Below are 15,270 nucleotides of genomic sequence, written 5' to 3'. Positions count from 1 at the left end.
TAAGACTCATCTGTCCAAAGGATATATCGACCTTTTGAAAGTGGCTAGTTCAAGTGGCATTTGGCAAACTTCAACCTGTCTTTGGGGTGTCTTTTACCAAGTAATGGCTCCTTTGGTAAATTTCTAGCATTCAAATTTTCATCGAACAGACTTCGGAGAATAGTGCCATCCCTGATTCCCAAGCTCAGATCCGCCTTTTGCTGAAGCGCACTTCGCGAACGTGCTCTATAATTGTGGTTTTCCGTATCGCATAACGTTTTTCGGGCTTCGGTTCATAATTTATGGCATTGTAACCCATATTGGCTGTACATTTTAAGGGACACTGAATATATTGATACGTTTTGCCCTCCTTTCTAAGCTCAATCAATTTTTCCTTTCTCCCTTGAAGCAATGAGGTCCTCTACCCACTAAAGTTAATTATACCCGGTCGTTTCCGACCCCATAAAGTGTATATATTCTTGATCAGGATCACTAGCCGAGTCGATCTAGCCATGTCCGTCTGACCGTCTGTCCGTATGAACGCTGAAATCTCGGAAACTATAGGACCTACTATACTGGGATTAGGCTTGCAGATTCCTGAGATCCCTGCGCAGCGCAAGTTTGTTTCAGCAATGTGCCACGCCCACTCTAACGTCCACAAACCGCCGAAAACTGTGGCTCCTACAGTTTCGATGCTAGAGTAAAAATTTTAACTGAAATTTATTGATCTTATCAATCCCTATCGATTGACCAAAAAAAAAAGTTTGCCACGCCTACTTTAACGCCCACAAACCGCCCACAAGCTTCAAAAAATCGTAAATATGAACGCGTATATTTAGGAAACTATCAAAGATAGTGAAATGGGATCTTAGATTTAAATTCCGAAGCCTTGTACGCAGCGCAAGTTTGTTACGCGAATATGTCACGCCCGCTCTTACGCCCACAAACCGCACAAACCTGTGGCGCCCACAATTTTCATGCTAGATACAAAATGTTAACTGAAATGTATTATTCTCCTCAGTACCTATCGATTGATTAAAAAAAATAAAATTGCCACGCCCACTCTAACGCCTACAAACCGACCAAACCTGTGGCGCCCTAATGCCCTAACGGGGTTTTTGCTTGTTTTGTATCTCTATGATCCATTCTACAAAAGAAATGTACTAGCGATCAACTAACGAAAAGGACTATGCTAATAAACCGTTATATAGTTTCGCTTCTGTCGCACTGCTATTTTAATGAACACAGCTGTATATGCTACTTTAATCGACTCGACTATCAGATACCCGTTTTTCAGCTAAAAGGAGTGCAAGAGAGAAACAAAACATTTAAACATTTTTTGGCACGTAGATGGGTATTGATAATAAGAAGAAAATTGCATATACACGTGTACACTTTTTTCTAAATCGGACGTTAGAGTGGGCGCGGCACTCCGGTTAAACATATCTACTATACGTGTAACGTGTATAAAACCGAAGCAATAGGCAACCTGCCTAACCTTCTATAGATTTCAAGTGCATTATTACGGGGGGCATGATTCCGAGAGAACGGCTTGTTGCAAATAAAAAATGGAAAAACAGTTTAGTTTATTCAATTACACTACAACATTTTTAGCGTTTTGGAGTTTGGTTTTCAATTTCTGGAAGTTCTCAGAGAGTTCCACCTCATTTGGCGATACTCTAGGTTAGCTCGCGATTGTATACGACGATTGCCATTTTCTGTTCATGTCTTCAACGTTATTATAGGTATAAACAGAAAGATAAAAAATGTCATTGCATTTTAAATCCACCGTTGGTATTTACTGTTCTGAAACAAATTATTCATATTTTGTCTTCTCTATGTTTTTGTTTTTCTCTATGTTTAAGAGCGAGACAAGCCAACCACAATTACATTGCATTTTATTTGCATCGCTAATCCAAATGTAACCGGAATTTGTTTGCCTTTTTCATAAGTATTTGTGTCGTTACTTTTGTTCGTAAGGGCACAGCCATATGAGAGATTTGAGCACCCATTGGCGTACATTATTAGTGATCCAACCTTAAATCCTGCTTACTTTCTGCTTTCCAAAAAATATATTACTAGCTATGCTACTTGATAATAAAAAATGTTTACGTGATCAGGCATTAACAAAATATTATTTAACCAAATCAGCACGTACAAAAAATATAACATTAATTTCATTTGCACCAGCTATACCGCAATGATAGATCTTAATAATGACAGCAATTGTACAGAGCCACCGAGCTAAAGAAAGATTCCTCGTATGGAAGTAAACTAGATTTAAAAATGCTACTATAACGATTTATGAATAAACATACTTATGGGGCGGAGACGCTTCCTTCTACCTGTTACATACTTTTTCCCGAATACAATATCAAACAAAAACACCACTTAGGGCCCGTTTCTCGAGTGCCGGCTAACATGTCTCGAACAGAAAAAGGCCTTGCTAAGCGATTTTGGCTTTCTGGAGTCTTAATGAGAGAGCTAAATTTGTCAGGGACTCAGAATCCAGTTAATAGCGTAATATCCACAAATACTATCCGGTAATATCCTTACATCATATAAGAATAGTCAAATAATGTAATCAAAATATTAACTAGATCATATGAGCTAAAATCAGATACCAAATTCTTGTTGGCTCTACGACTCTATGCAAGCGGAAGCTTCCCAATTACGGCAGGAGACTTCTGTGGTGTCAGCGAAGCAAAGAAGTATCAGAAGCGGTCGCTGTGCCAGGAATTTATAAACTGATGGAACTGATAAGGAAGACAAAACGAAGGACTTTTATAACATAGCAAAGTTTCCCAAAGTTCTTGGTGCCGTAGATTGCACGCATGTCCGTATACAGTCCCCGGGTGGTGACAACGGGGAATTCTTTCGAAACAGAAAAGGAGGTTCAGGTTGCCAGGTGGCTTGGATCTTCATACGACAGCACCAACTTTTACAACAGTCACCATTATATTTTAGGAGATGGAGGACACAAAACCACTGAATATATGATGACTTTTCTTCTAAATTCTAGAACTTAAGCTGAGAGACTATACAATGAGTCACAAATACGAACTCGGAATACAATCGAACGCTGCTTTGGAGTTCTGAAAAGACGATTTCCAGTTTTATCTACGGATTTCGCATGCGGAGTTTTGCACAGTCCCATACCTGATGATGAGAAAGATAGATTTAAAAAAAAAAAGAGAATTAAAAAAATATTGCCATAATTTTTGTATGGTCTTTAGCCAAATCATGTTAGAAAGGCGTACAAAGTATTTCGAAATACCTTTCCTATTTGCCCGTCAAAGTAGCGAGTTTTTCCAAAAGTGGTAGAACTAAAGATTCCTATATTAAGCTGATTAACATCATCTAAAATGTTCAGGACATTTAAGTAACGTTGGATACGAAAAAAGTTCAATTCTCAGGCAGTGTTAGATGTTCTGAACTGGTAAATGTGGCAATTTTTGTTGGTTAATAACATAAAAACATTATATTTTACATCAATTGTATGTCAAAGTTTAGGAATCTCAAGGGCTATAAATCTTAATTCATTCCTTTAATTCAAAATCGTTAGAGCCGTATTTGAGAAATCAGAAAAAAGCTAAAAAAGTCTGAATAAAAAAAACTTCTGCCTTTAATTTTATTTAGACAAATTTTCGAAGAAAAACGTACAAAGTATTTCAAAATACCTTTCTATCAACATATAGCACAAGACTGACTGTGCCCACATTTTCCGTAACACTGAAATGTATTAGTTTCGTCAATACCTATCGATTGACCAAAAAAGCAGTTTGCCAAGCCCACTCTAATGCCCATAACGCTTAAATCTGCCTGCCGCCCACATAACCATATATTCAATTCGGGGGTAGGTGGGGCATTACAATCTCCCTTTGCTGCTTGCATATCTCCATCTCCCTTTAGCTGAATAACATAAATAGTCGAGGCACTCGACTATAGCGTTCTTCCTTGTTATTGCTATTTTTCCTGCCCCAGGTTAATAAAAACAAACGTTTATAGTTTCATATAACACCACTTTTTAGCTTATAGTTATTTGTTTAATTATTTAGATGGTTAACAATTATCTGCTAACATATGCTTAACTGTGGACAAAATTGGGTACAATAAATGAGTATAATTACGAGTCTAATGATACAAGATGTTTTAATACATTAATCGGAGGAGTACTAATAGGTATTTCAAATGACATAATATTATATAGGCTATTGTAGTTGTTACAAAGTACACGAAAAGGTTCATGTTGGGCATAATTAGACCTGCACAAAGGCAAGCGCAATGGTTGGAATGAGCGTGTAAATCTCAATGGAATGTTTAAATATATATAGGAAAGAAGTGATTAGGAGTCGACGAGAAGCTGTGAACAAACACTATGCCATTGCAAGTTCTAAGGTGTCGGAATGACGGCAAGTCGATTAATTTAAGTCTGCATCGATAAGATGGTAGTCGTCTTTCAGAACCAAAGTCAAGATTACGCAGTGCAAGTATCAGAAATTGCTTTTGTACAGATTCAATAATGGTTAGAGGCTCAACACACAGGAATCCAGTATCGGACGTACTAAAGCTACATACAGTGTTTTGGTAGTGTACGGGTCGCCAAAGTCTTCGGACCATCGCCTTATAAAAGCTAAGACACCCTTGGCTTTCTGTACCATTGTAGTAATATGGCTGTGAAGGTTAGTCCATGGTTTTTTGAAGTGGTGATGCGGTCTTGGTTGTGATTACCAAAGCTATAGGAGACAAGATACGGGGAGGAAAGGTAGAAAGTCATAAGTTTGCATTTTGCATGGTTTAGGAAAAGGAGATTACAGTCGCACCACATCTGAAATTTGTTGAGGTCAAATTGAAGGTGTGAATGAAGATACCTATGCTGTGAAGGGGATATTAGGGAACTGCGTAGATGTTGCAGTTGAAGATTGATATGATGTTACAGAAGTGTAGGAATAGCTAATAGTTTGGCAATGCCACGGTAATTCACCCAAGAACCTTTTTTATGAAGAGGAATTACAGGGGTGGTCAAAAGTATTTACACAAAACAAAAGTTGAATGCACTCATAATTTTAATGTACTTCATGTACATTTTGGCATCAATAAAAAGGTCATTTAAATTCAGTACTTATTAAAAATAAAATTTTTTTGTGAAACTCTACTTTTGAAACTTTTTTGCACTCCTTGAAAACTAAAATTTTTTGGTGTTAAAGTTTCTCTAAACAAAGATAATAGTAGTAACTGCAAAAGGAATTTTTCAAAAATCGTTATGGCTACATTTTTTATGATTTTTTGAATGTGACAATGTCAGAAAAAATTAGTATGTAAAAGAGAAAAATATGGCGCAAATACAAATTTCTAAACATCTAAAAAAAACCTAACAGATATTAGCAAAACGAATTTAGAAAAATTCAGTTACTATTGGTTTTGTTTAGAGCAACTTTTAGCACCAAAAAATGTTGCTTTCAAGACGTGGAAAAAAGATTAAAAAGTAGATTTTCTCTACACTGCTAAAGATGTTGATTATAGGATTGACTATTTTCAGTAAGGAATTTGGAGCGTATGGAAGAGTATCGGGCAAAGTCAAGTAGAGTTCCTTTTTTTTTATATTTTAATACTTATTTTTTTGTTTTTTAAGTACGAGAAATGTTTGGAAAACCACTGGGACTTGGAAGAAGAACAAACAGCTAATAATGGGACAAAGCTTCCAAGGCCGGATAAATAAACTTGTAAGATTGTAGGACAGTGAAATCCAAATATTGGATTGCTAATAAAAATGACCAGTCAAATTTCGAAAAGTACAAATTTAGACGGTTATAATCTGTTTTCCGAAAACATTTTATCGTATAAGTTCTTAATAAGAGCAATTTGTAAGATTGATTTTAAAGCTCAACAGATATAGATAAAGTTGTGTGATAAGGATCTTCAGGAAGGCAAATTGCGTTGACTTTAGAAATTGTTGAAAGAGCGGCATCACTTACGAACATGAGGTCCAAAAGTCTATTTCGATTATTTTTAACAGAGTTGATTTGAGCGAGGGACATGTCTGTTATCCCATCGATAAAATCATGACAAATGTAAGGTAACAAAAGATTAGAGTCATCACAGGGAATCCAAGAAATATGTGGGAGGTTAAAGAATCACTCATTACTATTTTTTGGTCTGCATGACCTAAGGCAGACATGATAAACTGAATGGCAAATAGGTGGTTTAAATATACCATGGAATCAAACGTTGGAGGAATATATGAGCAGGTCAAAAAGATGATAGCTGAGCCAATGCCAACGTTTACAAAAACGAATTCAATACCAACATCGTTAGCAATAGGAAACAACTAGGAGGAGAAATTGTTACTCACGCCGATAAGGACACCATCAGCAAAAGAAGGACGAACAAACTTATGAACTTAAGAATCAACCCAGGTTTCGGTCAAATGGTTCGCTATGAGTGTCAATTTGTTTGAGTATACTTAAAATATAGATAAAAGGTGCAAGGCGCTGAGGAACTTTATGATTTTGTTTAAATTTAACAATAAAGTCACTGTCTTCTTAAAAGTCGGCGTTTCATAGTGAAGCGGCGTATCGAATATGGTAAGAAATTTCAAGTTGGGTTATATACATAGACTAATTTCAACGAGAGGCGAAACTTTCCGGGAGTGATTGGAAAACACGTCCGTTTTCAGCGAAAGTTTAAGTAAATAATCAGATTTAACGATTTATTCTCAAATTTAAAGCTGCATAGCCTTTGAGTTTCCGGAACTTTTAACATACAACACACACTTAAAATAAAATGTACCCTAAATTTTAGAAAATCGCCATTAAAGTTACTTATTTCTATACCAGAAAATTGTATCTAAAGTCATGGAGATATTCATTAAATCAAGAAAGCGTTACTTAAGTATAGGAAATGGTTATCATAAACTGGAATGGCCCTAAAAACAAAAAAAATCCTAATATCAAAAATGATTCTCACCATAAAAAATCGTATTCTAAAAAATATATATATTTTCTAAAAAATATAAATATTTTCTAAAAAATATAAATATTTTCTAAAAAATATAAATATTTTCTAAAAAATATAAACATTTTCTCAAAAAATATAAATATGGTACAGAATTCTACACATAAAATCCATAGTTCTTGTCTGCTTTCACCACTTATAAACAATACTGGGTTTGGACCAGTTCGATCCCGGTGGCGAAAAATTAAAAAGGACATTTTTTTCAATAATACAAATTATTAACTAATTAAAATTGTCTACATTCCCCATCATATTACTACTTTTTAAAATAAGATTTTGTTCATCCAAGAAATTGCTTTCTGTTTTGAAAAGATGATAACCCTAAAATGTAGTAAAAATTACCCTAAAATGTTGTAAAATTTTTGTAAAATTTCCATTTCAGATTACTACTTTATATGTTTACCGAAAAGGAAATATAACGGTCTGTGAACTATTTTGACATTAATAATTCGATCGTTCCAATGGCAGCTATATGTTAAATTGGACCGATTTTTTAGTTTTATTCGAAACTCTGAAACATTAAAATGATGATATTCCCAAGAGTTGAAGTTATTATTTATCGACTCGTCTAATGAATATATACACTTTATGAGGTCGGTAACGTCTGCATTGCGTTGCAAACTTCTGACGAAAATTATTATTATAAAAAAGATCAATGTAACTTAGAAAAACTTCTCATTTGAAATAAAGAGTTGAGAGAAGGAGAGTGAAATTAACGGTAGTAGAGAAATAATTAATATGATAAGTGACTACAGAATGACAAGAACACGATAGAGTTGTGCAGAGTAGTAGAGTGTTCAGGACTCATTTTTTCGGGAACCTTCGAACGGGCAAAACGAACAATTGCGACTCGCTGCGCATCTTAGTAAGAAAACCGAAGTTATAGTGAAATCATGGCGGACAAAGCAACTCACGAGGCGGGTAAGAGACCCCTATCTACGACTTATATTCATAAAATTATTCGTGCATTAACGCCAATGTCTCACAAAATTTTTACTAAGGATGATACAGGACAGAGCCGGTCGGTTGGTCAGATTTTAAAGCGTTATTTTTTTTACTAAGTTGCGGTGAAACGAACCAAACCGATAAGTAGGTTGAGTTATCCATTACAGGATAATGTAAAAAATTACTATTTATATACCTTTATATAAAGTATGTTACAGGTTTACGACCCTATATATGCATACATATATTCTTGATAATTTTTTTTACAAAAAGAATTCGATTAATTTGTTTATAAATATTCAAAGAACAAACAAACAAAAATTGGGTTACATTGTTTTTGTGCCTAACCGAAGTAGACACTTCCGGGTCGCACCGCGGGACAAGGGGGTAATGAGCACTTGTCGCTGGCACGGGGACGCTTTGCTGACAGGACGATCGCGTCGCGGCAATGGTAACGAAGGTTACTGCGATGCCGGACCACAGGCGATGCGGAACTGCTCTGAGGTAGAGCTAACGTGGTTAGCTGCTAGTTGAGATAGTGTATTACGAGCCCTATTTCCAGATGTAGGAAGTAGAACCGCGGAGTTATGAGGTGTGTTGATAACTGATTTATTCTTCATTTGATACCTGCTTATTTACTACTTGGAACACGGAAGCTTAGTGTAATGATTAGTGAAATAAGCTATAATCTAAAGTAGGTCAGGGAATTATGATTATGGTGCAGTTGGCTCGGCTAAAACTACAACATATGCTGACTGCATTGGCGCGTCAGTGTGCCGTTGAGTCGGTGAGACGGTGAGTTAGTGAGACATATAATATGCTGATAAGCACTTCTCATCTGCAGTGAGTGCTACTGAGCGCCTGGTACTGTTCCCAACTTGGTTTCTGCTTGATTTGTTGGGTGTGGTCATGTTGAGTACCTTTGGGTACGAACACATTGAATTGATAATATATTTTTGAAGCGGCCAAAAATTTTCAAGAGATATCAATTAAATTTTTTTGGAATTTTTGACGAGGCGTCACATGTTAGATTTGACGAGTTCCTCACTCGTCAGCTTATCCTACACTCCTCTATGATTTGAATTGATTGGATTGAATATTATAATAATATTATTTTTAGCTTTCAAAATTTTAAATTTTTTTATGTAAAAATAGGACGATTATATCATAATATCATAATATATATTGCTCTCATAAGAACTATCAATATTTTTATTTACAAACCTGCAAGGGTATATCAACCTTTGCTTGCCGAGGCTAGCTTCCTTTATTGGTGAGGAGGGATATACATATATAAACAGAACACCGATTTTTTGGTTTCATAAATGGTAGAATAACATTTAAAATTATGTCATGAAAGTTTCAGGAAGTAAAGTATTTTGGAAGTTATTCCAGGCTGACGGCACCCGCCTACCGCGTGCAGTAAACATATATAATAATTTGAAATGCATCGTGCGTTCGTAGAAGGAATCAGAGAGCTTGTTAGAAACAATTCGATATTTAAAATTCAAAAAATGTCTCCAACTTTAAAAGTAACAACTGCAAACGCCCCATATATATTTGTGGTGTGACCTAAACTTTTTTTAAACTCAATTTGTTTTTATTTTAAAAAAATTAAAATTTAAGTGTTTTTAAAAAAATGTATTTTAAAAGTAGAGGTTTCAGACAAAAAAATACAAAAAGTTTATCGGACTACTACAGTTGGAGATATAGATTTTCAAACAGAGGTATTTTTTGACTTTTTTTTTTACAAACTTAAAAAAATGCTAACTATAAAAATAATAATACACGTGTTGACCTAATTACCGAATAGTATACATAACGAGTTTTAGCGAAATAAAAAATATGATCTAGAAAGAGTGTTCCATTCCAATCTCTTGTGCGAGTACTCTGCTGGCTCCTCGGAAATTCGATAACGGAATCGGATAACATCTTAAGAGGCACGTCTCTTACGTTTCAGAGTAAAAAAAATGAGTTTGTAGATAAAGAAGACCCTAGTTCTTCTCACGACGCCATCCTACAACAACTATAATCGGTCCATCGATGTCTATTCCGATAGACGTTCCTGTTCGTAGCCAAGGGTGCTCAACATGACCATCACCCAACAAGTCAAGCAGTAGCCAAGTTGGGAACAATACTAGGCGCTCAGTAGCACCCACTGCAGATGAGAATAGCTGATCTCACCGTCTCAACGGTACACTGACATGCCAATGCAGTCAGCACATTTTGCAGTGTCAGCCGAGACAACTACGGAACTGCTACCATAATCAAAATTCCCTGACCTACTTTAGAATATAGCTTATTTCACTAATCATTACACTAAACTGTTCCATGTAATATATAAGCATGTATCGAATGAACGCAACTTATAACTCCGCAGTTCTACTTCCTATCTCTGGGAATAGGGCTCGTAATACATTCACTTAACTAGCAGCTAACTTACGCTAGCTCAACCTCATCGCAGCTTCCGCATCGCCTGTGGTTCGGCATCGCAGTAAACATCGTTACTATTGCCGCGACGCGATCGTCTTGCGAGTGTCTTAGGCACAAACAGTTCCTTTGGCAATTTTCCCATTATCGGTGGAAGCGGATGTGCTCGCCTGATGCAGCACGGTGCAATTTTTTTCTGATATTTACCATCTTATTGGGCTTTTTATCTTCAAATTTATTTGCCAATTTTTGCCCCACAACGCCATTTATTTAATTTAGGTCATTCGAGAATTCTTATAACTTATTGTTAGGGAATGCTGCCGCCGAAAGACTTCAACAAAAAGAACGTCTTCATAGCTTCATCAAACTTCGGGGCGCCGCTATCTGCTGGGCAGTGACAGATATGCAAGACACGAGGTAATATTTCTTCTTCGAAATTGTGGCAGCAGTAAACGGTCTGATTTGCATCGAGCAGCAATAAGATCAGCACCTTCAGCTTGTATTAGATAAGGCCTTAAGGAACTATAAAATGTTATTTTATTTATAACCGATAACGAGTAACTGGTAGACCGGACACATTTTGGACAAGGGCGTTTTTCTGTAACTTGTGCCTACGTATAGCCTTCATCTTTGTTTTCAAGCATGTCATGGTGGTACGAAACCCAGACCATTGACAGTCACAACTAACGTTTTGATATACAATTCTTGGTGCGTTGTTTGATGCTTTTTATATAAGGAGTCCTTGCCATCTGCGCATTCATATTGACTGCTGCTCAGCCCAATTATGAGTGTGCCGTGCGTCGTTACCGGCATGGAAATGATAAAACGTTCGCAATTTATTAAGGCTTGTGATGCCTCAAATCCGTCTGTCTGTCCGTCCGGATGAACGTGGAGATCTCGGGAACTACAAAAGCTAAAAAGTTGGGATTTGGTATGTAGATTCCTGAGCTTCTTGCGCAGCGCAAGTCAACAGGGTGCCACGGCCACTCTAACGCCCACAAACCGCCCAATTCTGGCGCCCTCCATTTTTATTGTTCGAAAAAAATGTTTAACTGTAATTTATTAGTCTCGTCAATACCTATCGATTGACCCACAAAAAGTTGGCACGCCCACTCTAACGCCCATAACGCTTAAATCTGTCTGCCGCCCACATAACCATATATTGAGCGGGTAGGTGGCGCATTACAATCTCGATTTGCTGCTTTCATATCTCCATCTCCCTTTTTCTCCCTTTAGCTGAATAATATCTGATAGTCGAGGTACTCGACTATAGCGTTCTTTCTTGTTTTATTTTTGTTAGGTAGTTATGAAATTACCAACATGCGGGCAAAATAAAAGGTTAAATTTGTTTGTAAGAATGAAAAATCTTAATTCGTTATTCTAAGTTGTTATCATAAAGCAATCCCCTCCTGATAAAATACACTTATGCCGTTTTTTACAATCCTCGAAACATGTCAAATACTCCCTTTCCGGTATAGCTATCAAGCGCCTTCTTCGTTTTTTAATCTCCCTAATGGACTCAAAACGCGTTCCCCGGAGTGGTCTCTTGAGGTTTGGGAATAGTGAGTAGTCACACGAAGCTACACAAATCAGGCGAATACGGTGGTTGCGGAACGATATGCGTTTTCATAGAACTGGCCACGAGGAACAAGTGAAATGTGAGCCGGTGCTCTATTGTGATAAAAAAAACTAAGAGCTGTTGTTGCCAGAATTATTTCTGGTCTTTATAGACGAATTGCTTCACGCAAACGACGCATTACGCTTATATAATTTTTCTTACTAACAGTTTGGCCGGGTGGAAGGAATTCATAGTGAACCACTCCACGAAAATCGAAAAAACATATTCACCTTACTTTTTGCACACAGTAGTATTATTTTAAACGCAGAAACCGTAATGACTATGCGAAATAATCATAACAATTATTTTTGAGTTTTATAATGAGAATGCCTAAAGCAAAAATATAATCTGCAAGGATGCAGAAGGCCAATATAGACATTTTTTTCCAGGACACACCTTTGCGTTCCTTTTGTAGGTTTATTCAAAAAATTTCAAACAGTTATCACAGGGAAGCCGTGGTTTCAAAATGAGTTTTATTTTGATCAAAAAAATAAAAATCAGAAATAATCAGTATTTTTTATTTTTTTCGCTCAGGAATAATGATTGAAATGCGAACGTCGGCGAGGGCAGACGTGCATCTATTTCTCTTGTGTTTCGGAAGACAATCGTTGAAATAAAACCTTATATAAAGTAAAAATAAAAGGTTACTATTATTTTGGGTTTTTAATTAGTGCTTCTTATACTAAAATACAAATAAAAGCAAAAAACAAAGAAATAAGTTGATGAACCCAAACGAAGTTCGGGCGCAGCGCCAACGTAAGCAAATAGAATAGAAACACCAACAACCTTGTTAATATAATACTCGATCTGATTGGTTAAGATAGCATTCACGTAATCCCCTTGACTAAAGGAGACACACATGAAACAAAAGTCCAAGTCAAAAGCGAACAAAGCTTTAGAAAATTGACGGAGCTCCTAGACGCCAAGAAAAAGAACTACTTACCTACCAGCTAAAAAGTAGTAAAGGTCAACAAGTTGTCATAAAAGGAATCGAACCAGACGTAAGCACTGTTGAAGTCGAACAGGCACTAAAAGATAAAGGTTTTAACGTAAAAACCGTTTCAAATATACGTAACCGAAACAAACAACCGCAACCTCTCTTTAAAGTGGAACTTGTACCTGACTCTAAGGCGCTCAAGAAAAACGAAGTCCACCCCATCTATAACCTCCAGTTTCTATTGCATCGCAAAATCACGGTTGACGGACACACCAAATCTTACTGCACACTCCGCTCTGTATGCGTCGCTTGCGGAGGGTTGCATATCTCTGCTAAGTGTGAATTAAAAAATGAGCCAAATAGCAAAAAGTGTAGTAACTGCGGAGGAGACTACACAGCAAACTACAGGGGCTGTCCAGTATACAAGGAGTTAAAAAATCGGATCAAGCAAAGAGTGTCAACAGCACGATCTCACCACACACCATTGATGCCCTCCAAATCCACGCCTCAAGTTTTCTTTTCGTCAGCAGCCCGATCTTCACTCGGCAGTTCCACTATAAATAAAAACGTGAGTCTTGCTAGCGTTATAAAATCGGGTCAAGCGAGCCCTGTCCAATCACCACCTACAGTCTCTTACCAACCTGCAGGTCACACAGAAAATAAAATGGAAACGATGATACTCAGATTGCAACACAGTATGGACGAATTCATTTATTTTATGCGAACGACCATGCAAAGTATATTGACAAATCAAAATATTTTGATTCAGATGCTCCAAAACACCTTATCAAAATAATCAATGGCTCCCCTGCGCATTGCACTGTGGAAAGCCAACGGCGTTTCACGGCACAAACTCGAGCTAGCACAATTTATGAATGACAATGAAATCGACGTAATGTTACTTGCAGAAACCCACCTTACCAACAAATACAATTTCCAAATCCGAGGGTATAAGTTTTAAAATACCAATAATCCTGATGGAAAGGCCCATGGAGGCACTGGAATCCTGATTAAAAACCGCATCAAGCACCACTTCCACAACACGTTTACTACTAACTACCTGCAAGCCACTTCTATCAATATACAGTCGGGTTGTCACAATCTAGCTCTAGCAGCGGTATAATGTCCTCCTCGATTCACGATATCCGAAGCTCAGTTCACGACTACTTCAACTCACTAGGCAAATACTTTATAGCAGCAGGAGACTATAACGCCAAGCATACGCACTGGGGATCTCGCCTCGTGACGCCGAAAGGTAGACAACTGTGTTACGCAATTATAAAACCTAGCAATAAACTTGACTGCGTTTCCCCTGGTTCACCTACACACTGGCCTAGTGATCCCAGAAAACTGCCGGACTTGATTGACTTCGCAGTTACAAAAAACATCCCACGAAATTTGATTAGCGTCAGTTCTCTCTCGGATCTATCATCAGACCACTCGCCTGTACTCTTTAGCATAAATCAACAGCCAGTTAGTAATGACAACCCCGCCGAGTTAACCTCTAACAGCACAAACTGGCTCAAATTCAAAACATACGTAAGTTCTCACATTGAACTTACACCACAGCTAACCGGCGAAGACGACATTAACAGAACCGTAAGCATGCTAGAGTCAGTTTTGGCAACACCACGAAGGCAAAACATAACACTTAACACAAAGCACACGAATGCAGTAATAGAGCAGCTAGTTCTGGCAAAGCGTCGTTCCCGTCGCGAATGGCAATTACTTCGATCGCCATCTGCAAAGCAACAGTTAAATGAAGCTTTACGCCAACTCACCAAGGCACTACGACAAGAAGAAGACAGATCCCAACAACGCTATATAGAACAACTATCTCCATCCAGCTCAAAATTCCCACTATGGAAAGCCCACTCAACACTGAGCCCTCCAACAGTAACGGTTACGCCAATAAGGATCCCTGCAGGCAGCTGGGCCCGAAGCGACAAAGACAGAGCCGACACTGACACAAACTGAAGACGACTTTACTATTGCCGACCCAATTGTATTTCGATCATGCGAAGTCATAAAAATTATAAAAGAGCAGCTACAATCGAGAAAATCTCCATGCTGCGATCTAATAACTCCAAAAATGCTTATAGAACTCCCACTATGCGCTGTTGGTACCATATGCAAGCTGTTCAACGCGATGACAAGACTGGGCTGCCTCCCAAGGAGGTGGAAAAAGTCAATCATTATAATGATACCAAAACCAGGAAAAGACCACACGCTTACCTCATACAGACCGATAAGTCCATCAAAACTCTTTGAAAAAGGCCTTCTAACCCGTATCATTCCATACTTCAGAAGACATAATAGTAACCCAGCACATCAATTCGGCTTTGGC

At 37.5% G+C, this 15,270-nt stretch overlaps 1 protein-coding gene across 5 annotated transcripts in view; it reads left to right on the top strand.

Moving 5' to 3' along the window:
• l(3)80Fg (dnaJ homolog subfamily C member 16 l(3)80Fg) overlaps positions 1-15,270 on the top strand; it is a 554,754-nt gene that overhangs the window by 3,853 nt on the left and 535,631 nt on the right. The window contains exon 1 of one of the 5 annotated variants that reach the window (XM_036822411.2): positions 7,872-7,914. The exons of the other annotated variants lie outside the window; for them this stretch is intronic. Coding sequence (XP_036678306.1) covers positions 7,887-7,914 — 28 coding nt within the window. The 5' untranslated portion in view covers positions 7,872-7,886. Of the gene's footprint in view, positions 1-7,871; positions 7,915-15,270 lie in introns of those variants that run through there. 5 annotated transcript variants of the gene reach the window in all.

This window comes from Drosophila suzukii, chromosome 3 (genome assembly GCF_043229965.1).
Source record: "Drosophila suzukii chromosome 3, CBGP_Dsuzu_IsoJpt1.0, whole genome shotgun sequence".
Classification (NCBI taxonomy): domain Eukaryota; kingdom Metazoa; phylum Arthropoda; class Insecta; order Diptera; family Drosophilidae; genus Drosophila; species Drosophila suzukii.
The sequence above is the reverse complement of the archived record's forward strand: the minus strand, read 5'-3'. Positions and strand labels throughout refer to the sequence as shown.